Source organism: Erinaceus europaeus, chromosome 8 (genome assembly GCF_950295315.1).
Source record: "Erinaceus europaeus chromosome 8, mEriEur2.1, whole genome shotgun sequence".
NCBI classification, from domain to species: Eukaryota; Metazoa; Chordata; class Mammalia; order Eulipotyphla; family Erinaceidae; genus Erinaceus; species Erinaceus europaeus.
This window is the reverse complement of record NC_080169.1, coordinates 13,525,660-13,553,571: the sequence shown is the minus strand read 5'-3', so window position 1 is coordinate 13,553,571 and position 27,912 is coordinate 13,525,660. Positions and strand designations below refer to the sequence as shown.

At 45.2% G+C, this 27,912-nt stretch overlaps 1 protein-coding gene across 5 annotated transcripts in view; it reads right to left on the bottom strand.

Annotated features, from left to right (window-relative positions):
- The window catches only part of TRAPPC9 (trafficking protein particle complex subunit 9), a 633,394-nt gene extending 610,339 nt beyond the window's left edge, over nt 1-23,055 (bottom strand). For all 5 annotated transcript variants that reach the window (XM_060195954.1, XM_060195953.1, XM_060195955.1 and 2 more), the window contains exons 1-2: nt 22,949-23,055; nt 8,362-8,955 (exon numbers count right to left, since the gene is read on the bottom strand). In XM_060195954.1, coding sequence (XP_060051937.1) covers nt 8,362-8,945 — 584 coding nt within the window. In that variant the 5' untranslated portion in view covers nt 8,946-8,955; nt 22,949-23,055. The remainder of the gene's footprint in view (nt 1-8,361; nt 8,956-22,948) is intronic.
- Between the last annotated feature and the right edge of the window lie 4,857 nt (nt 23,056-27,912).

Sequence of the window (27,912 nt, the reverse complement as noted above, 5' to 3'; positions counted from 1 at the left end):
AAGGGAGGGAGAAAGAAAGGAAGGAAGGAAGAAAAGAAAACGTGGCCTATGTTCTTCCCCTGCCATCCGGACACCAATCATCTTTCCCCACCTCACCTCAACTACCTAATAACCCACCTAGCGAACCTCCCCAGTCTGTGCCATTTCTAACCTTCAAATCTCTCCCTGTCTCTCTCTCTCCTTCTCTCTCTCTCTCTCTCTCACACACACACACACAAACACACACAGAACCAGAGTACCCAAGCATAAATCTCATTATGTCCCTCCCCTACTTCAAAGATCCTTCAACATGGCTCTAGGGAGAAACAACGGCACTGGAGATGGCGCTTCCAGCCCCCTGCCCACTGACACTGCCCCCTGTAGCCTCACTGCAGTGCTCAGGTCCCCAAGGCCTCAGGCTCCATCTGACCCCTTCCTGCCCGATGACGTTTCCCTTCACCTCAGAGCTCATTTTGTCTGCTGGTTTCTTTCCCTTATCTTTTTTCTTTTTTCCCTTTGTTTTTCCTTTTTGTTCTTTGGACTCACAGTTTCTTTCTTTCTTTCTTTCTTTCTTTCTTTCTTTCTTTCTTTCTGTCTTTCTCTCTTTCTTTCTATTTTGTCTGATAGGACAGAGAGAAATTGAGAGAGGTCAGTAGAGAAGGAGAAAGACACCTGCAACACTGCTTCACCACTCATGAAGCGTCCCCTCTGCAGGTGGAGAGTGGGGGAGCTCAAACCCAGATCCTTGTACATGGTAGCATATATTCAACCAGGTACACCACCACCCACCCTCATACTGCCCCCCCACCTTTGTAAAGATTTTTTTATTCACTTATTAATAAGAGGGCAAGGAGGAGACAGAAAGAGAATCAGACATCACTCTGGTACATGTGCTGCCAGGGATTGAACTCAGGACCTCCTGCTTGAGAGACCAACATTTTATCCATTGTACCATCTTCTTAAGGACATCTTCCCTGCCAACAACCTCTGCACTTGGGATTCACCATCTCTGCTGTGTTCCTAAAATATTCTTTTTTAATTTTTTTGATATTTATTTATTTTCCCTTTTTTTGCCCTTTTTTGTTGTGGTGGTGGTTATTGTTGTCATCATTAGACAGGACAGAGAGAAATGAAGAGAGGAGGGAAGACAGAGCGGGGGAGAGAAAGATAGACACCTGCAGACTTGCTTCACTACCTGTGAAGTGACTCCCCTGCAGGTGGGGAGCCGTGCTCGAACCGGGATCCTTATGCTGGTCCTTGTGCTTTGTGCCACGTGCACTTAGGCCACTGCGCTACTTACTGCCCAACTCTCCGTAAAACATTCTATCCTCAATCATCTCCAACATGCGTAAGCTTCAAAGAGGCAACTTTGTTTTGCTTACTACTGTCATCCCATCCCTCTCTCCACGGACACTCAAAAATATTATTTTATAAATCAATCCATGAGGGGCAGAAAAATAGTTAGCTTGAAAAGTGCACTGCTTTGCCATGCATGCGACCAAGGTTTGAGCCCATATACCATCACACTGGACAAAGTTTCAGTGCTGTAGTTTGCTCTTCATTCTGCCTCTCAACCTTGTCTCTCTTAAAAAAAATTAAATCAGGGAGTCAGGCGGTAGTGCAGCGGGTTAAGCGCAGGTGGCAGACCTGCTTCACCACCTGTGAAGCAACTCCCCTGCAGGTGGAGAGCTGGGGGCTTGAACCAGGATCCTTACACTGGTCCTTGCGCTTTGCGCCACCTGCACTACCACCCGACCCCAATCTTTTTCTTCTTTTCTTTTGCCACCAAGGTTATCAGTGGTGTGGTACTAGCTAGGGTTCAGCATCTATAGTACAAATCCACCACTCCCAATGGACATTTTTTTTCCTTTTTTTTTGACAGGACAGAAATTGAGATGGGAAGGGAGATAGGCAGGAAAAGAGAAAGACAGACACCTGCAAACCTGCATCATCGCTCATGAAGCATTCCACCTGCAGATGAGGAGTGTGCGCTTGAACCTGGGTCCCCAAGCATGGTCATTTGTGCACTAAACCAAGTGCACCGCCACCTGGCCCCCATAAAAGTCTTCCTGCATAAACATCATGCTATGTGCCCAGCCCAGAAGCAAAAAAAATTTCAGAAAGACAGATTTTTTTTTAAATGGAAGTGATAGTCAGTTTTAAGTTTCTCTACAAGTTCTGAATTCTTATAATTATTAGAATTGTCAAAATGTTCTGAATTCTTATAATTATTAGAATTGTCAAAATGTCTGACCACCGAATATGCTTAATGAATGTGGGACAAACTATACAAGTAAACAGTATAAAGAAAAATGTATCATGAAGTCACTGTGGCAAATAAACTTAGCATTTAATACAAACTTCAAATATAAAAATATGACATTCATTTGTTGCATATTTTTAAAATGGTAGTTTATTTCAAAGTCATTAGCACCACGACTTAGAAAAAATACCGAATATAAAAAGGAATAAATAAATATTTTAAAAAAATAACACCGAATATGCTCTCAGTATTTCAAATACTGTGTCATAATATTTCATTACGGAAACAAGTTATAAACACAGGGGTCAATTAAAGTTACAGGTTGTGCTGTTTTTATAATTTATGATCAGATTTAAAAAAAAAAGGTTTCATGCCTGTGTTGCATTAGTTTGATACTACTTTGTGGCTGCTGGAAAATAAGAGCGTGATAGTCTAACCCCAAAACCAATCCATTTCATATATATATTTAATATTCAAATATTAAAAAAAGAAAAAAGCTTGAACAAACTGATCAACACAGTTTGCAATTAAAAGTCAAAAGAGCTTTGGTAAAAGCAGTCTTTTGTGTTATACTGCCCTAGAAGACTCTGCACCATTAAAAAATAACTACAGATCATTATTCTGTACTAGAATATTAGGGGGCGAAGGAGCCATATGTGGCAAGAGTATAAATGTGCCTGAGTGGCAGAACTAAAGTTGGTAGCCTTAAGTCACAAGAGAGCTCTAAATAAAAAGTAAGAAACACAGTGTTTGAGAAGCCAGTCCAAATGCTATGGGCCATTACCTGATACAGCATCTATCTAAGCAAAAACTGAAGGTGAACTGTTAATGCTGACTTTCCACCAGAACTTTGTTATGCTAGAGTTGGATATCGAAGCATCATTCAACAGGGGAAAAAAGCTTATACAGGAAGAACTGTAAAGTTTTCACTGGAAGTTCAGACATTTCAAAGTCTCCTTTTGCCCCTGTGCCATCATGGAAGAGAAAGTAAAAGCCAACTTCTTGGCATGCAATGTGCTTTCATGTCACCTGAGCTTCTCAAAAGGGTCCCACAGCATTTTTAAGTAACAGAGGCTTCTAAAAGAAAGAGCATATCCTTGAAGTCTGGCCTGTTTGTTTCCCTGTTACAGCATTTACTGGCTGTGCAAAGTGGAACTGATTACTTGACCTGTCTGATGATGCTTCCCACTCTGCAAAATAGGCCTGGCCCAACCTCTTCAGAGGGTCTGTGGCATAGTGTACATGTAAAATGGAGGGAGGTCTGATGACTGGTGCTCTCCCCCCCCACCCCTGCCCGCCTATCCCTGCCAAGCATGCATTATCCCCTAACAAGTAGTACGTCCTTGTCAGAGACTATCTCATCTCATCTTTGCAGTCACCAACAAAGTACTGTAAAGCAATACTTTGTCTTATAAGTATTGTAAAAGAAGCAGAATAAGGATCCTTACCCCCACAGTTGTTGGTGATGCTCACAGAACTTTGTTTTTTTAAGTATGTTTTTGGAAGGAAAGATTTTTCCAAAACTATCCAACAAGCCTTCCACATGTCAGCTCCTCCTCTCCATGCCTCTTTGCCCCTCTCTTCAGAGGTCTTACAGCCCTGTTGTTCCAGGGAATGACAATGTCCTGGCTTGGACTCCCAGCTCTTTAGATTTCTCTTTTTTTTTTTAATACTTATTTATTTATTCCCTTTTGTTGCCCTTGTTTTTTTATTGTTGTGGTTATTATTGTTGTTGTTGATGATGATGTCGTCATTGTTGGATAGGACAGAGAGAAATGGAGAGAGGAGGGGAAGGCAGAGGGGGAGAGAAAGATAGACACCTGCAGACCTGCCTCACCGCTTGTGAAGTGAGTCCCCTACAGCTGGGGAGCCAAAGGCTTGAACCAGGATCCTTACGCGTCCTTGCACTTTGCGCCATGTGCACTTAAACCGCTGCACTATCCAACTCCCGATTTTCGGGTTTCTATCACCCCAATCCAGACAACCAGAATCTCCCTTTGGGATTGACCTTGGGTGTAGATTAGAGTTTCAGTACTGCAAACTAATGGCATGACCATCAGAGGTGGACATGAACCATTTCTGATGAAATACTACTGGTTATTTCTTACAAACCCAGGGTTAGAACTGAAGGCTGGTACAATCAATTCCTAATGGGGAATGACTTATCTGGTCCTGAATGCTTGTTAGTTAAATCAGAGAGCAGACAACAGAAGCGCTTGTTCCCACAAAATCCAGATCAACTAGGAAGAGGCTATATCCTTCTTGATGCTTAGAAAAATTGCCCCAAGTGAAGACTTTAGAATCATCTATGCCCCATTATGAATGAGATTATGAAGGTGAAATAAAAGTGGCATGCTTAAGGTGAAGGCAAAAGAAAATCTGTCACCTGCTTCTTCTAAGAACAGCCCTCCATGGCCAGCACATTCCTGAGCTAGGAGCACTGGCACAGGTGATGGTTTGGCACTACACCCCAGCATGCGCATTACACAGCAACAGCCAGCAAGTAGCCAGCAAGTAGGCTCATTTCAAAGCCAGAGCAAGCAAGGCACAGCGATCTTAGTCTTTCCAAGTTCAAAAGCCCTGTTAAATGTCCCTCTGCAGCCACTCATATCAACTAACAACGCACTCCCTTAATACAAAACAAAAAGTAATAAAAGCTCATTTGCCACCAAATACGAAATTAGAAGGCAAGTTCCCCAATGTGAGTACATAAACGAATATCAAATGTCAACGGGTTACATGCTAAAGAAAAAAAAAAAACTAAGTGGAAAACAAAATGATGACCCAGATATGATGGATTGAGGCAGCAAGGAAGTTTTGCTTTTGCTTTTGCTTTTGCTTTTGCTGTTTTTATAGCAATGAAGGCAATGAGGAAGCAACACACTGGGAAATCTAGCTATTTTCAATGCAATGTGTTCACAGCCTACCTTTTCAGACCCAACAACATACTCACAGGGCGGTATGACAGAAAAAAAAAAAAAAAGAAGAAGAAGAAGAAGAAAAGAAAAGGAAAGAAAGAAGAACAAGCAAAAATTAGAAACACACCGAAACAAAGATAATTCTGACAGCTACAACACATGTACAGGAATTCACCACAGCTTTCAGGAGGCTACGGATACACCTGCACTCATACATAAGACACAGCCCCAGCGGGTGCGAATGAGAAGAGTAGGGCTGAGTCAGACAGGTTCACCAAAGAGCTTGTCCGAGGATCAGTATCAAACCAAATCTTAACCTGAAGCTAGACACTTCCTCTAAGCTATAAAATATGACCTGGTCTCCAGTTGGATGCTTCTCAGCATTCATTCCTACAGCAGCTGCAGGTGAGAATTGGGTGCTGTTCCCGCCCCAGATCATTGTCTTAAAATCAGAGAGTCATGGAGTAACAGTGATTAGAGGAGAATACTGTCTCACTGGAGTTCAAAGGCTGGCTGAGTGAGACCAGACCTTCCAGCAGAGTTATACTCTGTATCTCTGCTGCTGTATTTCTGGTGCCTAGAGCAGTGTTGGCACACAGAGGCTCTCTCTCCATGAACACTTGGGAATATTACTGGCCACTCTGTACTAGTACCGCACCAAGCTTGGGGGGCCAGAAACAGTCCCATTTCTCCCATCACATTGTGAGCATGGATGTCACAAGGAAAAACAAGTTGGCATTTTCTGGTGCAGCGGCAAACTCAAAATCAGAAAGTCAATAAGCCAAAATTACGGGTGCCCTGTGCAGCAGAGAAGGGGGGCAGGCAAGGAACTAGGTGTAGGGCAGGGCTACTGGTTCTAGCTGCCTAGAATTTTCCCATCAGTCTGTGCAGTGGAGAAAAGTCAGACCTTGTTCTCACTACAAGCTGCTGTGACACCAGAATGCAACTCCATTTTGTAAAAGATATTCACCTTCCTGGTTTCCTGCCAGCCAGCCCGAACAACTAAAATCCTTAGCAGAAGGCAACAAGCAGATGTGGCCACAGGAGTGGCTCTGGAGGGAATCTGTGCTCCTCAGTTTTGATCCTTGACCACTGCTAGCCTCATAAACTTTGTGACCTCTGCTCCAAGGAGCAGAGGGGAAGCTGGCATGTAGATCACAAGGTTTTTGTAAGGGCTAGGGACAGGTTCTGGGGATATGGGTTCTTTCCTCAAGTCACACACATGTATCCAGATGACGAAATGAAAAAATTACTTTAGATCCTGCAAAGGACTTAAGCCACTTCTGATGAGCAGGGCTGACCTGAACGTTTTGTTTTGTTTTTTTTTCCAATTCTGTGGCATTTTTTTCTTCCCTCAAACTGAGCAACAACCAGAAAGCCAGTGTTTGACATCAGGTAAATCAGAAAACATACTGAGCACTTTCTTGGCAGCAGGCACTCAGCTAGCATGCACATCGTGTCATCTGCTCCCCACCCCGGAGAGCACCATGGGAATTCTGCCGAGACTTGCAAAGTGACACAGCTACCCAAGCTCTCCATCGCAAAAGGGGAGAGGGAACTATGCTTGCAGTTACTGCCTAGGCTTGCAGCTCAGCCTCTGACCTCTTCCACAGGGAAACGAGGAAAAGAGAGCAGAGGGTAGAGAGGGTTAGGGAGAGCCAACCTGCAATCCTGCTGCAAAGTCAAGCTGCGACTTACTGGCAGGGAAAATTGGATGGCGGGCCTTGCCATTCTTTTGCCAACAACCCTGCACAGGGTATAAGCACACTTTCATGCAGGGAAGGAGCTCTTTAGGAAGTTCTGGTGGCATTTCTGCTGGCCTGACTGTGAGTGAGGAATGGGGGCACTGTGGCTAGCAGGCAGGAAGGCATCCTGGGAGACAAGGCACATGGGCTCTATGTGCAGTTCAGCCAGCCTTGCTTCTGCTGCCTCTGCAGAGTCAGCATCTCATCCCCAAACCTGAGGGATGAGACACAGCAAACATTCCCAAACTGTTCTGCAGGGCAATGAAGTCCAAGAGGAATGACATCCAAGTCAATGAGTAAATTTAAGACTTCAGGGTGTCATATTAAAAAAGAAAGAAAGAAAAGAAAAGAATGGCCTGGGAGGTAATGCAGCAGATGGAGCACTGAAGTCAAGAGGACGAAGTCCTGAGTTTGCACCCCAGCACCACATGTGTTGTACTGATGCTCTGGTTCTCTCTCGTTAGTAAATAAATAAATGCTTTAAAAGAATGGGGGAGGGGAGCCAGGCAGTGGCAGAACTGGTTAGGCACACATAGTACTAAGCCCAAGGACCCAGTTCAGGGTTCAAGCCCCCAGCTCCCCACCTGCAGGCAGGTCACTTTACAAGTGGTAAAGCAGGTCTATATGTGTCTGTCTTTCTCTCTACCTCCCTAACTCCCTCTCCCCTCTTAATTTCTCTCTGTCCTATCCAATAAAATGGAAAAAAATTGGGCACCAGGAGCAGTGGATTTGTAGAGCTGGTAAACAGCCCCAGCGATAACCCTGGAGGCAAAAATAAATAAATAAGTAAATAAGATAAAAAATAAATAACTGATTTAATAGCATGTTTTAACATGTAATATTCCATTGCTTAACATGTAAATATTGTTATATTGGCATGTAATTGTTAGAAAAAACATTCATGCAATTTTGATTTTCTTTTCTTAAGATTTAGCTCACACTAAAACCCCGGATGCTCAAAAACACTGTGGTAAGGGAACAGGTGGTGGTGAACCTGGTTAAGCACACAAGTTACAGTGCACAAGGACCCAAGTACAACCCCCTGGTCCCCATCTGCAGGAGAAAGCTTCACAAGTGGTGAAGCAAGGTTGCAGGTGTCTCTCTCCCTCTCTACCACCCCCTTTCCTCTCAATTTCTGGCTGTCTGATCCAATAAATAAAGATAATTAAAAAAAATTTTAAAGCACTGTGGTCACAGCTCCTGGAGAGCAGACTGCGGAGGAAGGGGGGGAGCACCATGAGGGCCCCAGACTAAAAAAAGGGGGGGCAGGTCAAATGGACACAAAGGTCCTGAAAAGTTTGCCTTTAATCAAAAACTTTCCCATTCTAAAATTCTGAAATGAAATGAAATGAAATGAAATCTTGCAATGAAATTCTACCGTCTGTGCTTCCCTTCTTGGATTAAGGAGTCAGCCCAAGCAGCAAGCTAAGGCATTTGGGCCTCTGGGTAAACTTACCTACTATCCGTGTCCAGTCCCACAAAGTCCTTTTTCTCAAAGGGAACACAGAGAAGGGGGATCTTGTCCCCGGACTTGTCTGTGGCCCTATCCAAGCGCTTGGACTCGAGCACGATGAAGAGTGATTCGATGAAGTCCTCGATCCTCTTCTCCACCGAGTCGCAGTCGTCGTAGTTGGGATAGAAGGCCACGTCGGTGCGCGGCTGCTCAGTGATGTCCCCCTGCAACCCGAAGACGAAGAGGCGGGAATCGTACAGTGTGGAGCCGTAGATCTCCTTCTGCACGTGGAACTTCTCGAAAGTCTGCGGCCAGTCCTTGGACGAGCTGCAGTCAGTGATGGTGATGAGGCCCACGACCTTGCGGTGCGTCTGGAAGTCGCCCCACTCGTTGTTTTCGGGCGGGTAGTGGTGTCGGTAGCGGATATAGAGCGCCCGCTGTGAGTCATGCACGCTGATGTGGCTCACCGAGCAGATCCGCTTGTAGATCCTGAAGAAGTTCTCCTCTGACACGATCCCCACGGGCTGGACCACCACCAGGAGGGTCTGGTGGTCCTCTGCACACTGCATGTAGTCAGGAACACTCATTGTGGAAGACCTGCCCAGGGAGAAAATAGAAGAGGAGGCTTTGAGGTGCAGGCTGTTAGAGCGTCCACCAGGGGTGCATGTGAGCCGGGCTGATGAGACAGAATGAGTCAGTGGAGAGTGACATCCAAATGACAGGCCACAGCAGCAGTAGACAGGACATTAAGACAGTTCTGACAACTATATTTCATAAGTTCACAAAGATAGAAGCAAAAGAGAGCATATGAAAACAAAACAAAAAAAAAAAGTGAGCATTAACCCAGGAGATATGAAAGGCCCCAAAGCAGATCTCTAGAGATGCAAAGTGTGAGGGCGAAGGAAGTCAGGAAAAAAGAAGAAATGCATGAAACCCTAAAAAGAATCAAAATCAGGCTGGGGAGACAGCATAATGGTGATGCAAAAGACTCTCATGCCTGAGGCTCTGAAGTCTCAGGTTCAATACCCAGTACCACCAGAAGCCAGAGTTGAGCAGTGCTCTGGTCTTTCTCTTTCTCTAATTAAAATACATAAAAAATTACTCTAAAAGAAAGAATCAACATCAAACATTTACACTAAATCAGGAGCAGGCGGTGCTGCCTCCGGCAAAGCACACACATCACAGTGTGCACCAGAACCAGGCTCAAGTCCTGCAGGTGAGGATGCTTCAGGAACAATGGGGCACGTGTTACAGGCATCTCTGTGTTTCTCTCCCTCTACCTCTTCTTCTTCCTTTTTTTTTTTATTTTTTATCTTTATTTGTTGGATAGAGACAGTCAGAAATTGAGAGGGAAGGGGGTGATAGAGAGGGAGAGAGACACCTGTAGCCCTGCTTCACCGTGAAGCTTTACCCACTGCGGGTGGGGACTGGAGGGCTCCAACCTAGGTCCTTGCACATCGTAACATGTGCACTCAACCAGGTGTACCACCACCTGGCCGCCTTTTTTTTTTTTCCTTCTGCCACCAAGAATATTGCTGGGACTTGGCGCCAGCAGCACTACAAATCTCCTGCTCCTGCCTGGTGGCTTTTTTTTTTTTTCCATTTTTTTTCTGTAAGGACAGAAAGAAATTGAGATGGGATGGGGAGAGATAGAGGAGATACACTTGCAGACCTACTTTACCGCTTATGAAGTGTCCCCCTGCAGGTGGGGAGGGAGGGTGCTGTACCCAGGTCCTTATGCATGGGAACATGTATGCCTAACAGGGTGCACCACCACCCAGCCCCCTCTCTCCCTCTCTAGCTCCCTCTTCCCTCTCAATTTCTCTCTGTCCTCTCATAACTAAATAAATGAATAAACATTTATACTGAATCAAATATATTATCAAAAGTTACTTTAATTTCTTTATTTTTTATTGCCACCAGAGTTATTGCTGGGGCTCGGTGCCTGCACAACAAATCCACCACTCCCAGTGGTCTTTTTTTTTTTTCCCCCACTTTTTTTCTTCTTTCTACCCTTCTATTTTATTTGACAGGGCAGAGAGAAATTGAAAGGTGAGGGAGACATAAAAAAAGGTCGAGAGAAACACCTGCAGACCTGCTTTACTCCTAATCAAGTGTTCCCCCTGCAGGTGGGAAGCAAGGTATTGAACTAAGCCCAGTCCTTACACTTGATAATGTGCGCCTTCAACTGGCTATGCCACTGCCTGCCTCCCAACAGTAACTGTAACTTTAAGTGTCCTCTTAGGGTGATTATCAGACAGTGATGCATAGGATTTGGTGGTGGGTGTGGTGACTTACATGCACACACACACATGAAACTATATCCCTGAAGTCTTAATAAATTTAGTGTCAGATCACTAAAAGGGTGGCCAAGGGTAGGCAGTGTCTTATCTGCCCAGTGCCAATACCCAGTCAGGAGCACTCGGAAATGTCTGGTGAATGAATGAAAAAACAAAAGAGCTGCTCCCAGATATTCTCAGCACAGAGGAATCAGAAAAGTGGGATTGGAACTACCCGCTCCACTCCCTAAGTCCCGTGGCTGCAGAGTACTGGAGTTAATCACACACCAATGTGACCTGGAGCCCCGCTTCCCCAGAGCCCTGCCCCACTAGGGAAAGAGAGAGACAGGCTGGGAGTATGGATCGACCTGCCAACACCCATGTTCAGAGGGGAAGCAGTTACAGAAGCCAGACCTTCCACCTCCTGCAACCTATAATGACCCTGGGTCCAATCTCCCAGAGAGATAATGAATAGGAAAGCTATCAGGGAGGGCATGGAATACAGAGTTCTGGGGGTGGGACTTGTGTAGAAAAGTACCCCTCTTATCCTATGGTCTTGTCAATATATCCCATTTTATAATTTTTTTCAAAAATTGCCTTACAGGCCAGGGAACTGCAGATCTAGTGTGCCTGCCACACTCCTTGACATCAAAGGGGGCCTGGGTTTGCCCACTAACTGCCCTTGCTATATAAAGGAAACTATATGGGGGAGTTTTTATAACCTCTCCAAAGAGCCAGTATTATCAGATACAAAAAGAAAATGTGGGGGCCGGACGGTTGCACAGCAGGTTAAGCTACATGGCACAAGCACCACGGACTGGTATAAGGATACTGGTTCAAGCCCCCGGCCCACCTCCTGCAGGGAGGGTCACTTCACAAGCGGTGAAGCAGATCTGCAGGTGTCTATGTTTCTCTCCCCCTCTCTATCTTCCCCGCCTCTCTCGATTCCTTTCTGTCCTGTCCAACAACAATGGCAGCAATAGCAATAACAACGAAAAACAACAAGGGCAACAAAAGGGGGAAAATAGCCTCCAGGAGCAGTGGATTTGTGGCACAGGCACCAAGCTCCAGCAATAAGCCTACAGGGGGGAAAGAAAAAAAAAGAAAGAAAGAAAGAAAAAGAAAAAGTTACCCGGTTCTCAGTATTGCTGAAGAATAAGTTAGACGGTGCATGTGAAAGTACTCAGTGTTTGCTGAGTGGATGAATGCTCAAATAACCTCCTCCCACAGCCCAACAACCAGGAGATGAATGAAAAGCAGACACTGTTCCACCCCTGACTCTAACCTAAACAGCTGGGTGAGCTACGGTGGCCTGTGTGCTACTCAAAACCCCAGTTTAAGCATGAAGAAAAATGAGGATAACAGCACAAACCTCAAAGGGACAGTGAGTCAATACTCCGGTTCTGAAATTACCCTGTAAATACGCAAGATGGCACCTAAGGGGACGTTGGACAAAAGGCACACAGACTCTCCATATTTATTTCTTTCAGCTGCATGAGTCTGTACTATATGTCAAAATTAAAAGTCTGGTTGTTTTTTTTTAATATTTATTTTCCCTTTTGTTGCCCTTGTTATTTTTTTTATTGTTGTAGTTATTATTGATGTCGTTATTGTTGATTAGGACAGAGAGAAATGGAGAGAGGAGGGGAAGACAGAGGGGGAGAGAAAGACATCTGCAGACCTGCTTCACCGCTTGTGAAGCGACTCCCCTGCAGGTGGGGAGCCAGGGGCTCGAACCGGAATCCTTATGCCGGTCCTTGCACTTTGCGCCACATGTGCTTAACCCACTGCACTACCGCCCGACCCCAAAAAAGTCTGGTTTTTAAAGACTGAGATTAAAGAAGCAAATAAGGAGCACCGCCACGCAAAGAGGAAAACAGCTAGCCCAGCAGACACAGCTGACAGATCTCAGAGGAACCCACAAGTTTCGCTCCTACATCAGTGCCTGGGGACAGAGGTCGAAGGCAGTGGTCCCATGAAGCCAGCAGTGCTTAGGCTTCAGGTCCACATGGATGAAAGCCTCTTCCATTACCCAATGTCTAGTTTTATGTTGGTAGCTTACTTTTTTTTCTTTTCTTAAGTAGAAACATCAAATTGCTGGCTGGGAAGGCAACCTAATGGTTAAGCAACACTTTCATGCCTGAGGCTCTGAGATCCCAGGTTCAATCCCCAACATCACCATCGAGCCAGAGCTGAGCAGTGCTCTGGCACTTCTCTCTCACAGTGTCTCTCTCTCTCTCTCTCTCTCTCTCTCTCCCTTTCCCTCTCTTTTCTTTCTCTAAAGTTAAAAAAAAGAAAAAAGCATTTTAGGGGGAAGATTGTATAATGGTTACGCAAAGAAACTCTCATGCCTAAAGCTCTGAGGTCCCAGGTTCAATCCCCAGGACCACCATAAGCCAGAGCTGGCAGTAGCCCTTCCAAGTCTAACAATGAAAGTCAAAGGCCATTTCCACAAGACATCTGTGTAATTCTTGTCTTTTATTTTATTTACACATATGAGAGAAAAAGAGATATGAAAGCCAGACCACCATTCTGGTACATGTGGTGATGGGGACTGAACTGGGATCCTCAAGCATGCAAGTCCAGTGCTCTACCCGGTGAGCCATTCCCCCAGCTGCAAGCCCTCTGTGTAATGATACTGGCAGAATTTCATCCTGGACCAAAGAAGTGGAGGGAATTTTAGACACACAGCCCCTGGTCACCTAGCCCACGATGGACTTTCTTTTTTTTTTTTTTTTTTGTTACCAGAGCACTGATCAGCTCTGGTTTGTGGTGGTGCAGGGGATTGAACCTGGGACTTCGGAACCTCAGGCCTGACAGTCTGTTTGCCATCTACTCCCTTGGACTTTCCATCTCAACCTCATCTTCCACAAACTTTGAAAGGCACACAGAAGGGCTTGGGAGGGAGTAGAACATAAGAGCACAGGACTGTAGGACCTGCGGGGGGGGGGGGGGGGAGATCGCTTCACAGATGGTGAAGCAGGTCTGCAGATGTCAGTCTCTCCTCCTCATTCTCTTCCCCATCTCTCTCGATTTCTCTCTGTCCTATCCAACAACAATAACAGCTATAACAACAATAACAATAAAACAAGGGCAACAAAAATGGGAAAAATGGCCTCTAGTAGCAGAGGATTCATGGTGCAGGCACCAAGCCCCAGCACTAATCCTGTAAAAATAATAATAATCTTAACTATAGGAAGACGGGGGCAGGGAAGACAACACCCTGTATATGACTTATACATATGTTATTGAGCCTCTCACTGTATTTGGGAGAACACTGCCTGCTGTCTGCCACACAATGTCCAGTGAGCACATGCTTGGAGGGAGAAAAATTATAGTGAGAGTTGGAATTTTCATTATGATGCCAGACGTCTCAATTTCATTAACCTATGACATCTTAATATTGCACCGCTTAATTTTAGATGCAAATATATTGACTACAAACATAACTTGATGACATGTCATTGCCCAGTATTATAGAGGGCCTTGTATAATTACTATTGCTTTTCTTGTCTCCAGGGTTATCGCTGGGATTTGATGCCTTCACTATATGAATCCACTTCTCCTGGTGGCCACCTTTTCCCATTTTTGTTGTTATTATTATTGTTGTTGTTGGATAGGACAGAGAAAAATTGAGAGAGGAGGGGAGGACAGAGGGGGAGAGAAAAACAGACACTTGCAGACCTGCTTCACCACTTGTGAAGCAGGTGGTGAGGATCCCAGGGGCTCAAACCGGGATCCTCACACCGGTCCTTGTGCTTTGTGCCACTTGTGCTTAAGCCGCTGCACTACCGCCCAACTCCCAGCTTTCCTATTCTTTATCCCTCCTGGAGTATGGACCCAAGGTCACTGTGGGGTGCAGAAGGTTGAAGGTCTGGCTTCTGTGATTGCTTCCCGCTGAACATGGGCGTTGACAGGTCAGTCCATACTCCCAGCCTGTCTCTCTGTTTCCCTAGTGGGGAAGGGCTCTTGGGAAGTGGAGCTCCAGGACACATTGGTGGGGTTGTCTGTCCAGGGAAGTCTGGTCGGCATCATGGAACCTGGTGGTTTACAACAGAGTTAACATACAAAGCCAAACAAATTGTTGACCAATCATGGACCTAAAGGCTAGAATAGTGCAGATGAAAAGTTGAGGGGCCCTCCATTTTGTAGATAGCTAGTAGGCCTATTTTAGTTATATTCCAAAGGGCCTATGGCTATACTAGTTTTTTTTTTTTTTTGCCCAGGCTTGAAATCTGATATGCAGGTGGATCCTAAATATTGTCTGGGGAGGTGGTGTCATGGCTGGCAGAAGGACCAGAAAGCTGGATCAGGGGAAGAGAATAGCTCCCAAATATTTGAAAGGTGTATAGATATTGTTGACTGTAAACCCCAATGATTTGATGTGATATGGGACCCATATTCAGCTTAGGAGCCTATGTGACCTCTGCATCCCTGTAGATCTGAGCTCACATTCTATGGTCACGAGTAGGAACGATACAAGCTACCCCAATATCGATTATTTTTTTAAGATTCATTTATTTACAAGAAAGAGAGACAGAACACCAGAGCATCATTCTGGTACATGTGATACCAGGGAATGAACCCAGTTCCTCATGCTTGAGGGCCCAATGCCTTATTCATTCTACCATCTCCCAGGTCACTGTAGATAAGATTAAATATATGAGATTTAAAAAGCACATGTCACTAGCAAAAAGGCTGCTGCCATCTCCCTGACAGTGGGTGGCAGAGAACGCTCATTGCAAATACCAAGTACTAGCTGTCCCTCTGTGTGACCTTAAGTGAGTCACAGAGTTTCACTGAGGTTCTTTTGTGAAAGGCCAACAATTGAAACAAATGATGTATAAAGGCTTTTTGTTCACACAGCCAACATTTGATGAGGATTCCCCATGAGCTAGACTCTTTTACAGATGAAAGGAGAGGGTAATGAGTACATCCTGAGGGGAGAGAATAAATACCATAAGCATGTTAATCCTCTCCAAGTAGATATAAAGATTCAGTGCAACCCTAACTAGAAAAGTCAACCAGTTTTCAGAAAATGTAACAAGCTAATGTATGGTCAAGAATGGCCTAGAGGCCCAGGAGATAGCACAATGGTAGTGCACAAGATTTACATACCTGAGGTCCCAGGTTCAATACCATATGCCACAGCCAGAGCTATGGTCTCTCCATGGGGGAAAAAATGTTTTAAAAAATGTTTAAAAAGTCAGGAAATCTGGGGGTCGGGCGGTAGCACAGCGGGTTAAGCGCACACGGCACAAAGTGCAAGGACCAGCGTAAGGGTCCTGGTTCAAGCCCCCGGCTCCCCACCTGCAGGGGAGTCACTTCACAGGCGGTGAAGCAGGTCTGTAGGTGTCTGTCTTTCTCTCCCCATCTTCCCCTCCTCTCTCCATTTCTCTCTGTCCTATCCAACAATGATGACATCAATAATAACTACAACAATGAAACAACAAGGACAACAAAAGGGAATAAATCAATAAACAAATAAACAAATAAATGCAGTCAGGAAATCTGTAGAGAATTCCACGGGAAGGAGCATTTGTCTCACTGTAGCGCAAGACTAGGTGTAACTGTTGGCAAGGTACAGGATTTCTGGTCGGGGGAGGAGGAGGGTGGAATTTTCTAAAATCAATTGTGGTGATGGCCATACAGCTCTGTGAAAACAAAGTGGACAGCAAGGTGTGTAAAGTGTACCTCGATGAATCAGTGGACAGATGAAAGGCTACAGCTAGCACAGGGTATGTGCTGTCGAAGCGAGCACCAGCTAGCACAGTATAAACTAAAGAGAAAGATGGAGGCAGGGAAGTCCAATGGTAAAACAAGTATGTGGGCCTAGGGTTTCATACCCAGCAAACCTCCCCCACTACCTACCCCAAAAAAAAGAGAGAACAGGGAGTCAGACAGCGGGTTAAGCGCATGAGGCACAAAGTGCAAAGACGGGCATAAGGATCCCAGTTCAAGCCCCCCACCTGCAGGGGAGTCGTTTCACAAGCAGTGAAGCAGGTCTGCAGGTGTCTGTCTTTCTCTCCCCCTCTTTGTCTTCCCCTCCTCTCTCCATTTCTCTCTGTCCTGTTCAACTTCAATGACATCAATAACAACAATAATAACTACAACAACAATAACAACACAAGGGCAACAAAAAGGAAATAATAAATACTTTTTTTAAAAAGAGAGAGAAAAAAAATGAAATGCACAGGTCCAGGAGGTAGCACAGTGGATAAAGCACTGGACTCTCAAGCATGAGGTCCTGAGTTCAATCCTTGGCAGCACATGTACCTGGCAGAATGATATCTGGTTCTTCCTCTCTCTCCTCCTGTCTTTCTCATAAATAAATAAAAGAAATATTAAAAAAAAATAAATTTAAAAAAAAAGAAAAATGAAATGTCATCAGGCCCAGAATCAGAGCGACATATATATACACAGTAGATTGAAATATGGGAAAGGTGTCATTACAGAGCAGTAAGAAAGGACAGAGTTCCCTGATCTATGACACCAGTACCAAGGGAAACTTATGAGTGACATATATAACCCATCAGAACGTGAGCAAGTGGCCCAGGAAGTAGCGCAGTGGAAAAACAGAGGGAGACAGAAACACCTGCAATACTTGCGTCACCGCTCATGAAGCTTCCCCCTGCAGATGGGGAACGTCGGGGGAAGGGAGTCTCCAATCCAAGTCTTTGTGCATGGTAACGTGTTTCACCAGGTGCGCCACAACCCAGGCCCTCCAAAAAAGTTTAATGTGTGAGATATTCATAAGAATAAATTTGGGTAGAGATTTAATGAGCTTTATAAATAGTAACTTGTGATTTTTTTTTTCTTTAGGTTATTGTTGGGTAGTATGCCAGCTTCCCCTGGCTTAAAGCTTCGGTCTCTAGTCCTGCTTAACTAAGCACCATCATGCCTGCAGGGCATTGGTTTGATTCCCACTTAAAGCTGCGGTCTATTTACATAACCACTGTTAACTAAGCACCACCCTGCCTCCAGGGCATTGGTTTCATCCCCACAGGTTCACCATGTCTTTTTGCTCCGTCCCCTCTCCTTGTCACACCCTGATTTCCACCAGTCTTTTTTCGCTCCACCCTCTCTATGTCACATCCTGTTTCCATCCTACTTGGTATATATACAGCTGCTCTTCTGTTTTAACACATTTGGGATTGCTTTCCGGCTCCCAGAGTTCTAGAGTCTATCTCCTGCAACGCTTTTGCACATCCTTCTCCCACGCAGCAGCCTAGGTTGGCTCCAGTTGAGTTCTCTCCAACCCAGAGAGCACTTGCTCAGGAAGAAGCACCCTCAGGCTATCCAGGCAGGTTATGAAGTGTGTGTGTGTGTGTGTGTGTGTGTGTGTGTGTGTGTGTGTGTGTGTGTGTGTGTGTGTGTGTTTTAAAACATTCTTTTAGGGGCTGGTGGTGGCACAATTTGTTAAGCATACATATCACCAAGCACAAGGATCCAGGTTGGAGGTCCGCACCCACACCTGCAGTGAAGCAGGTCTGCAGGTGTCTATCTCTCTCACTTTCTATCCTCCACAACCCTCTCAATTTCTCTCTGTCCTGTCAAACTGGGGGGGGAGGGGATAGACATCAGGAGCAGTTGATTTTTTTAATTATCTATTTATTTATTCCCTTTTGTTGCCTTTGTTGCTTTATTGTTGTACTTATTATTGTTATTGTTACTGATGTCATCATCGTTGAATAGGACAGAGAGAAATGGAGGAGGGGAAGACGGGGAGAGAAAGACAGACACCTGCAGACTTGCTTCACCGCTTCTAAGTGACTCCCCTGCAGGTGGGGAGCAGGGGGCTCAAACCGGGATCCTTTGGCTGGTCCTTGTGCTTTGCGCCACCTGCACTTAACCCCCAGGAGCAGTTGATTTGTAGTGCCAGCACTGAGTCCCAGCAATAACCCTGGTGGCAATAAAAAAAAATTTTTTTTCTTTAAACTTTTTTATAAAATGATGGTGAGAACAAATAATAGTGGTTTTCCCACTGCACTAACTAGGCAAAAGTTAAAATTGACAACCCCACCACCACCCTCCTGTGTGCTAAAATTTACCAACCTATGAAACCTGAACTATGCTTCTAAGTCACCTGTACCCCATGATCACTCTGAATCCCTTTCAGTTTCAGCTTGGCACTGGAAATCATACTAACAATCAAATCTATGGCATAGCTCAGTAAATCTTTCCCCTGAAGCTCAGAAAACTTCATGTTCATTTTTGTTCCAGGCTGAAAATATGCAGAGAAAATATGCCACCTGCAGAGGCGTCGCTTCACAGGCGGTAAAGCAGGTCTGCAGGTGTCTGTCTTTCTCTCCCCCTATCTTCCCCTCCTCTCTCCATTTCTCTCTGTCCTATCCAACAACGACGACATCAATAACAACATAATAACTACAACAATAAAAAACAACAATGGCAACAAAAGGGGAAATAAAAAATGGCCTCCAGGAGCAGTAGATTCATGGTGCAGGCACTGAGCCACAGCAATAACCCTGGAGGCAAAAAAAAAAGTAGATAGATAGATAGGGCTATATAGATATAGTTATGGGGCTGGGTGGTGGCGCACCTGATTGAGTACACATTACAATGTGCAAGGGCCGGGATTCAAGCTCCTGGCCTGCAGGGGGAAAGCTTTGCAAGAGGTAAAGCAGTGCTGCATGTGTCTCCCTCTCTCTTCCTCTCTATCCCCTTGTTTCCTTTCAATTTCTAGCTGTCTCTATCTAGTAAATAAAAAACGATACTAGATAGTTACCCAACCCATATCTGCGATCTTGGGAGAACTAATGCAGTTTCCAATGGAGGGAATGGGAACATGGGATTCTGGAGGCGAGAAACGTATGGCATTATAGCGAGAAACGTATGGCATTATAGCGCTGTTATCATATAATTTTGTAAATCAATATTAAATCACTAATAAAAATTTTTAAAAAGGGGAGGGGTAGATAGCATAAGGATTATGCAAAGAGACTCTCATGCTTGAGGCTCCAAATTCCCAGGTTCAATCCCTCACAGCACCATAAACCAGGGATAACCAGTGCTGTGGTATATATATATATATATATATATATATATATATATATATATTTAAAAACACATAGGTATTCCAGGATAGGGAGATGTGCAGTGGTAGCACACAGAACTTGCATGCAAAGGATTCCAGGCTCCACCCCCATTCCCACCAGAACTGTGCAGTACTCTAGTCAAAAAAATAAAAGTAAGTATATATGTATATGTTTTATCAATTCAGTAGTCACTCCTGAGATTAAACAGCTATTATATAAACAGTTTTGTTCCTGGTTACATATAAAAGAGATTGAAAGGGCCTGGGAGAAAGTATAATGGGTAAGCAAAAGACTTACATGCCTGAGGCTCTGAGGTCCCAGGTTCAATCCCCAGCACCACCATAAACCACAGCCAGCAGTGCTCTAGTGTCTCTGTCTCTGTCTCTCTCTCTCTCTCCTTCTTTACCTCTCTCACTGTGTGTGTGTTCATATTATAGGGGCCAAATGGTGGTGCACTTGGTTGAGAGCACTGTACCACGTACAAGGACCCAGGTTCAAGCTGCATGTCACCACCTATGGGGGAAGGCTTCACAAGTGATGAAGCCTTGCTACAGGTGTCTTTCTCTCTCCTATTCTAACTCCTTCTTCCAGCTCAGTTTCTCTGTTTCTACCCAATAAATAAATAAGTCATTTAAAAAAATTTGAAGATATGTCCCACACATGGACTGCACAAGCTCAGACTGACAGTGACCCAGAGGTTACACCTAGGTCAAATCAATGAGGTAAACAGTTAATTGTATTTATATACTTTCCTCATGAGCTAATTTCCTAATTCAGCTTTCTAGCCCTATTCTCAATTTTGACACCATCTCCCCAGACAATATTTTCAGTCCACCTACATGTTAGTTATCAAGCTCAGGCAAAAATTACTAAAGTTATAGGCTCCATGGAACATACCTAAAACAGACTTGCTAGCTTCTTCCTACCTGAAGACCCCTAATTTCATCTGCTCTGTTCCTATTTTTGGGTTCCTATTTATTAAGCAATTTGTCCTGCTTTGTATCTTACAAGCTTGGAAATCATTATTAAATCACTAATTTAAAAAATGTAAAAAGTCGGTAGCACAGTGGGTTAAGCGCACATGGCGCAAAGCGCAAGGACCGGTCTAAGGAACCCGGTTCAAGCCCCGGGCTCCCCACCTGTAGGGGAGTCGCTTCACAAGCGGTGAAGCAGGTCTGCAAGTGTCTCTCTTCCCCTCCTCTCTCCATTTCTCTCTGTCCTAACAACGGCAACAACAATAACAATAACAACAATTAAAAACAACAAGGGCAACAAAAGGGAAAATAAATAAAACTTCAAAAAAAATGTAAAAAGAGGGAGTCGGGCAGTAGTGCAGCGGGTGAAGCGCACGTGGCACAAAGCGCAAAGTCCAGCGTAAGGATCCCGGTTCGAGCCCCCGGCTCCCCACCTGCAGGGGCGTCGCTCCACAGGCGGTGAAGCAGGTCTGCAGGTGTCTGTCTTTCTCTGTCTTCCCCTCCTCTCCATTTCTCTCTGTCCTAACAACGACATCAATAATAACTACAACAATAAAACAAGGACAACAAAAGGGAATAAATCAATAAATATAAAAATTTAATATATATATATATATAGAGAGAGAGAGAGAGAAAAAGTGCCCTTACAATTAGAATTAAAAAGAGGAAAAACGGGGGCCAGGTGGTAGTGCAGCGGGTTAAGTGCACATGGCCCGAAGCACAAAGACCAGAGTAAAGATCCACGTTCAAGCCCGCGGCTACCCAGCTGCAGGGGGTTCCCCTTCACAAGCAGTGAAGCAGGTCTGCAGTCTGCAGGTGTCTTTCTCTCCCTCTCTCTGTCTTCCCCACCTCTCTCGATTTCTCTGTCCTAGCCAACAATAACAACAATAAACAAGGGGAAAAAATAGCCTCCAGGAGAAGTGGATTCATAGTGCAGGCATCAAGTCTCAACGATAACCCTGCGAGCAAAAAAAAAAGGAAAAACACAAATATACCGGTTGAACGCAGAAACAAAATGTGGTTTATCTGTGGCAGAATCTTACTCAGACATAATGAGGAACAAGCTATAGATACTACTATAATAAGGATGAAATTTGAAAACATCACACAGAGTGAAAAGAATCAGTCACAAAAAAGTGCATGCTGTCCGACGGATTTATATGAAATCATGACAAACCTTCAGAAAAAGACAGTTTGTAGCTGCCAGGGGCTGTGAGATGAGAGAATAATGAACGACTGGCATAGTATAGGGTTTCTTTTTGCAGTGACGAAAATGTTGTGAAAGGTAACTGTTCTACAACCATGTAAATGGTGGGGGTTCGGACTACATTGAAATGAGTAAATTCTATGTTATCTGAACAATATCTCAGTAGAACTTTTTTTTTTTAACTATTTTCCCTCTATCCTACTAGTCTGCTACACAATTTGAGAAAAACAAGCCTTGCCAGAACTTTAAGACTGCAATTTCCCTGAGTCTGCTGCTGTTTCATGTTAGCAAATAATAGGTTGGCTGCACTAAGAAGTGACTACAACTCTTTGCTGTTTCGTTTTGTTGAGTCCGTGGTCGCTGGTTTCCAGTGGGGTGGGAAGGAAGGAAAGAAGGATGTCATGGCACCATGCCTTCTGGTCTCCTGCTTTCCACACCTGAATTCCGCTCTCCATTAAAAACCTGCGAATCAAACACCAGCGCCCCCATCCCGCCACCAGAAAACCCCCAAGTGCAAAGCACCTGGGCTCGGGGCGGGCGCTCGGGGGCGGGCGGACGCGCAGCCGGAGCAGCCGGCTGGGGGCTGACACTTCCTGGCCCCGGACTCGTCCGCGTTTACAAATCCGGGGTGAGACGCCCCCCGGGAACAGGGAGCAGGACGAGGAGGCAGCAGCAACTGGGGGACGACCCCGGAGGGACCCCCGGCCAGGTCCCCAACCCCGGCCGCGGAGGCCCCGCGCGCAGCTCAGGTGCCGCTGGAGGACCAGCGGAGGAAGCCGGAGCGAGGAGACCCCCGGTGGCGGAAGAGGGGCTGGGACGGCTGCAGGGCACCGAGGGGCTGCCAGGACCGAGCAGATGTGCCCCGAAGCCCGCAGGCGGCGGCGCGACCCTGCACGGGGGTGAGAGGGCGCCGGGCAGGTGCACACGGGACCCGGACGGGGGCAGGTGGCCCGGACAGGTGTGAGCTGGGCCAGCCCTAAGCGGGACACCCGCCGCCTCGCGCCCGTCGTGTCCTGCGCAGCCCTCCCCGCAGCCGGCCTAGCTCCTGCGAGGAGTCCCCGCTTTTGCACTTACACAGCCGGCGGCCAACGGGCTAGCGGCGGCGGCAGCGGCGGGGCAGCCCGAGTGGCCGCGTCCCGGCTCCCAGCTGCAGCTTCCGACAGGCGACCGCGCCGGCTCTGCTCTGCGCCTGCGCGGCGCAACTCCCGGCCGGAAATCCGCGCCGGGTTTTAGAAGAGACGCCCAGGAAGAGCCGGGGCGGGGCGGGGCGGGGCGGGGCGGGGCGGGGCGCTAGAGGCTGGGAGGGACAGTGGGGACACACAGGAGGCGGGGCTGGGAGGAGAGGTGAAGGCATGAAGCAAGGAGATACAGAGGAGGGTGGTGGGCGAGAATGATAGCGTAACGGTTATGCGAAGAGACTCGCATGACTGAGGCTCTGAGGCCCCTGGTTCAAGCCCCCAGACCGGATTTCATCCTCCCACCCAACCAGAGGGCCTCAGTGAAACCTTCAGTGGAAACACCCACTGCCCTTGTCTCAGTACTCAAAACCACCCATTGGGGGAGCATCTATTTCCCCCTCTACAGGCCAGAAGCTAGCTGCGCCATGCTGTTATAAGTGCAGGTTGAGGGGTAGTTCAGTGGTGCATCCAGATTGCCATGTCCCCAACCTACAAGGGGGGGGGGGGGGGGACACTTCACAAGTAGTGAAATCGTGCGAGATCTCCTTCTCCCTACCTCCCTCTTCCTCCCCCTCTCAGTTTCTCTTTGTCTCTGTAGCAGTTGTGTAGTCACTGTGACTTGTGGTTTAAACTACTCTCAACTTTAAGGGTCCCAGTAATCCAGCCACACCAAAGACTTCAAACAGGGTTGTAGGACACTAGTTCCAGGGACAAAAAGACTGGTTTTTACTAGATGGGGCAGAAACTTAAACCTTTCTATATTAAAAAAAAAAAAAAATCAAGGAGCTTGAAGCAGGGGAAAGAGTATAAAGGTTATACAACAGGCTGGGATTATACAAACATGCCTGAGGCTCTGAAGTCCCAAATTCAATCCCCTATTATCACCATAAACCAGAACTGAGCAGTGATCTGGTAAAAATAAAATAAAATAAAATAGCGTTTGTGGTCTAGGAGGTAACACAGGATAAAGTGTTGGGCCCTCAAGTATGTGCTCCTGAGTTTGATTCCCAGCATTGCATATGCCAGTGTGATATGCTCTGGTTTGCTCTCTCTCCTTTCTCATTAATAACTATTTTAAGAACAAAAACTTAAGGGACCGGGCAATAGCACAGCTGGTTAAACGCACATGGCAGCCAAGCACAAGGACCGGCATAAGGATCCGGGTTAAAGCCCCCGACTCCCCATCTGCAGGGGAGTCACTTCACAGGCAGTGAAGCAGGTCTGCAGGTATCATCTTTTTCTCCCTCTCTCTGTCTTCCCCTCCTCTCTCGATTTCTCTCTGTCCTATCCCACAACAACAGCAATAACAACAACAATAAACAACCAGGACAACAAGAGGGAAAAAATGGCCTCTAGGAGCAGTGGATTCGTAGTGCAGGCACCGAGCCCCAGCAATAACCCGGGAGGCAAAAAAAAAAAAAAAAAGAATTAACACACAAATGTTAGAATATGCCTGACATATTTGAAAAGATACACATGGAATTATAAATAGTGGTACTTTTAGAGAGGGCTAAGAGCACAGAGGATCAAGAGACCCTTTTTTCTCTTTTTGTTTAGGTGCTTTACTGTATGCATCTATTTTCTTCAATTAAAACAAATATATATATAATACAGAACAGATATTTCTCCAGAAAATACATCAAAGTGATAACAAATTATCTGAGCTATATCATGTTTGTCTTAATCCAGTAAACATGTATCGACTATATTCAGTGCTATGTTATGACTTACTTTATTATTCATATTTTTACTAAAATAATAATGTGCTCTCCCACATCCCTGTCCAAGGCCAGTGGAGCCCCAGTTGCATTTTTAATGAACTGTTTTCCAATGAGTAAAAATGAATTATAAACAGAACACAACTTCAAGCCCAAGCCACTAGGGCACATTTCCAGTCTGCCAGACAGGAAGGAGATTTGCAGCAGAGGTGTGCAGGGGCCGAGGGAGAGAACCTTCAGGACACCATGAAACTGTGACCCAAGATGGTGTACCACGGTGTTACAATTGCAGGTTGAGGGGTAGTTCAGTAGTGCACGCAGGTTGCCATGTTGCCATGCACAGAAGGACCCATGTTCAAGATCCCAGTCCCCACCCGCAAGGGAGGACACTTCAGAAAGTCCTGCTACCAATGTCTCTTTCTCCCTATTTCCCTCTTCCTTCCCCTCTCAATTTCTCTGTCTCTGTAAAAAAAGGAGGAGGAGGGGAGTCGGGCAGTAGTGCAGCGGGTTAAGCGCACGTGGCACAAAGCACAAGGACCAGCATGAGGATCCAGGTTCGAGCCCCCGGCTCCCCACCTGCAGGGGAGTCGCTTCACAACTGGTGAAGCAGGTCTGCAGGTGTCTGTCTTTCTCTCCCCCTTCTCTGTCTTCCCCTCCTCTCTCCATTTCTCTCTGTCCTATCCAACGACGACGACATCAATAACAACAATAACTACAACAACAATAAAAAACAAGGGCAACAAAAGGGAAAATAAATAAATATAAAATTTAAAAAAAGGAGGAGGAGGAGGAAAGGTTAAGAAACAAAGAATGACAGCCACCAGGAAATGGGTATTCTTTGTATATATATATATCACTTTTGTTTCATAGAGAGAGAGAGAGATTGCGAGGAAGGGGAAGAGAACAGCAGCAAGACAGAGAGACACCTACAGACCAGCGTCACCACTTGTGAAGCTTTCTTCCTGCATTGTAGCATGCGCACTCAACCAGCTGCACCACCACTTGGCCCAGAAATGGGTATTCTTCATGAAGGCCTCCAAGCCCCAATGATAACCCTTGTGACAGTTTAAAATTTAAAAAATTAAAAATAAAGTGCAGGTTGAAAATTTAAAAAGAAGAAGAAGAAGGAGAAGAAGAAAGTCACTTGGATAGTGTGCTACTTTGCCTTGTGGTCTACCCTGAAATTTTCACTGCTATAGCCAATCTCTCTCTTCTTTCTCCCTCTCCTTCCCCCACCCCTTCCCCTTTCTCCCTTTCTTACTCGGGTCTGAAAAGTCAGCCCAGAGCAGTGAAACCCTGGAGATGACAACAAAAAAGTACATGTCAACTAAGAATTTTTTTTTAAAAAAAAGAAGCCACCATTTATGAAGGTCTCTGTGCCCCACCCCTCCAAAAAAAAATGCAGTATCATTTTTAGCTTCCATGCTTCCACGAGATCCATACAAGGTAGCTATTCTGAGTGCTAAGGTCCAGAAAAGAGACATCACTTTAGTGACTGGCACTTTTTTTCCCCCTTCCTATTTTGCTTTTAATTGGATAGCACAGATGGAAATGAGAGCAGAGAGGAAAACAGAGAGGAAGAGAGAAAGATACAGAAGACCTACTTCACTGCTTGTGAAGCATTCCCCACCCCCAACCCCCTGCAATTGGGGGGGGGGGGGACTCCAAGCCCTTCCTTGCCCACAGTGATGTTTGAGCTGCTGCTTGGCCCTGGGCTGGCATTACTTAGAGAATCCTATCAAACCATCCACTGTAGTCTGAGCTCTTTCCAAAGTCCTTTTGTGTTCTTATTCTCTCTGCAAATAGAATTTGGAGATCAAGATTGAAAGCTGGCTAAAAGGACACTGCTATTTTTGCCCAGTGTTTCTCTTTTTACAATGTACTTGCTTATATTAATGGAATTTTTTTTATCCCGTCAAAGCTGAGGAGGAAGGGAAAGAGAGGCTGTTCTGAGTTTTTGAGAAAGCTGAGACTCACAGAATACAGAGCTTGCTGCAGCCATTAGATGAGGAAGGTCCGACCAGCCCCAGGGCTGCCTTACTCACCTTATAGCTCTAACATTTTCTGTTTCTGTTTTTGTTTTTATTTTTAACCAGAGTACTGTTCAGCTCTGGCTGATGGTGGGGGGGGGGGCGGTGTTTGAACCTGAAACGTTGAGCCTCATTCATAAGAATCTCTTTGCAAAACCATTATGCTATCTCCCCCTGAGTGCATATTTTAGCACATATTTTCCATATAATCCTTTCCTATAAGACAATTTGTCCTAATTTAAGGAAATTAAGCAAATATTTCTTTTTTCCTTAGCTAAGTATGCCAATTGAGAAATAAAACACAGAAATCAAACACTGGATATTTATGTCAACTTTATCCCACATTATTGATTGGGGTTTTTTTAAATTATTTTTATATCTATGCAGCCAAATTTTTAGTTTTAGTTTACTAATTCCTATATCTTAGGATTCTTGACCTTCAGTAGTGGACATTCAAGGATCTTCCCTGTGGAGCTAAGCTGGAAATTAACCCCAAGATATAGTTTATTTGAAAGCTCACAGCTGCTCCACATAAAATATAGTGCTTTCCTTTCAGAGGTGATATGACATAAAGGAAGGTGGCCAGGAGTCCACCTTCCAGTGCTCCACAGCTGCTTTCAGAAATGAGGCTGCAAGATTCACTTAAAAAAAAAAAAAAAAAGGAGGGGGGGAACCTCAGATAAATACAATTGTAGATGAAAGAGGAAATATTATAACAGACACCACAGAAATCCAAAGTATCATGTGAGGTTTCTATGAACAACTATATGCCACCAAGCTAGAAAACCTGGAAGAAATGGATGAGTTCCTAGATACCTGCAAACTTCCAAAATTAAGCAAAGAAACTAGAAAATATGAACAGGCCAATCACAGCCAAAGATATTATAACAGTTATCAAGAACCTTCCCAACAATAAGAGTTCTGGACCAGATGGTTTTACACACGAATTCTACAAAACCTTCATGGAAGAGTTAATACCTCCACTTTATTTTTTTTAATATGCTTTCTTAAAAAATTTTTTTATATTTACTGATTTATTCCCTTTTGTTGCCCTTATTTTTTTATTGTTGTGTTATTATTGTTGTTGCTGATGTCATCATTGTTGGATAGGA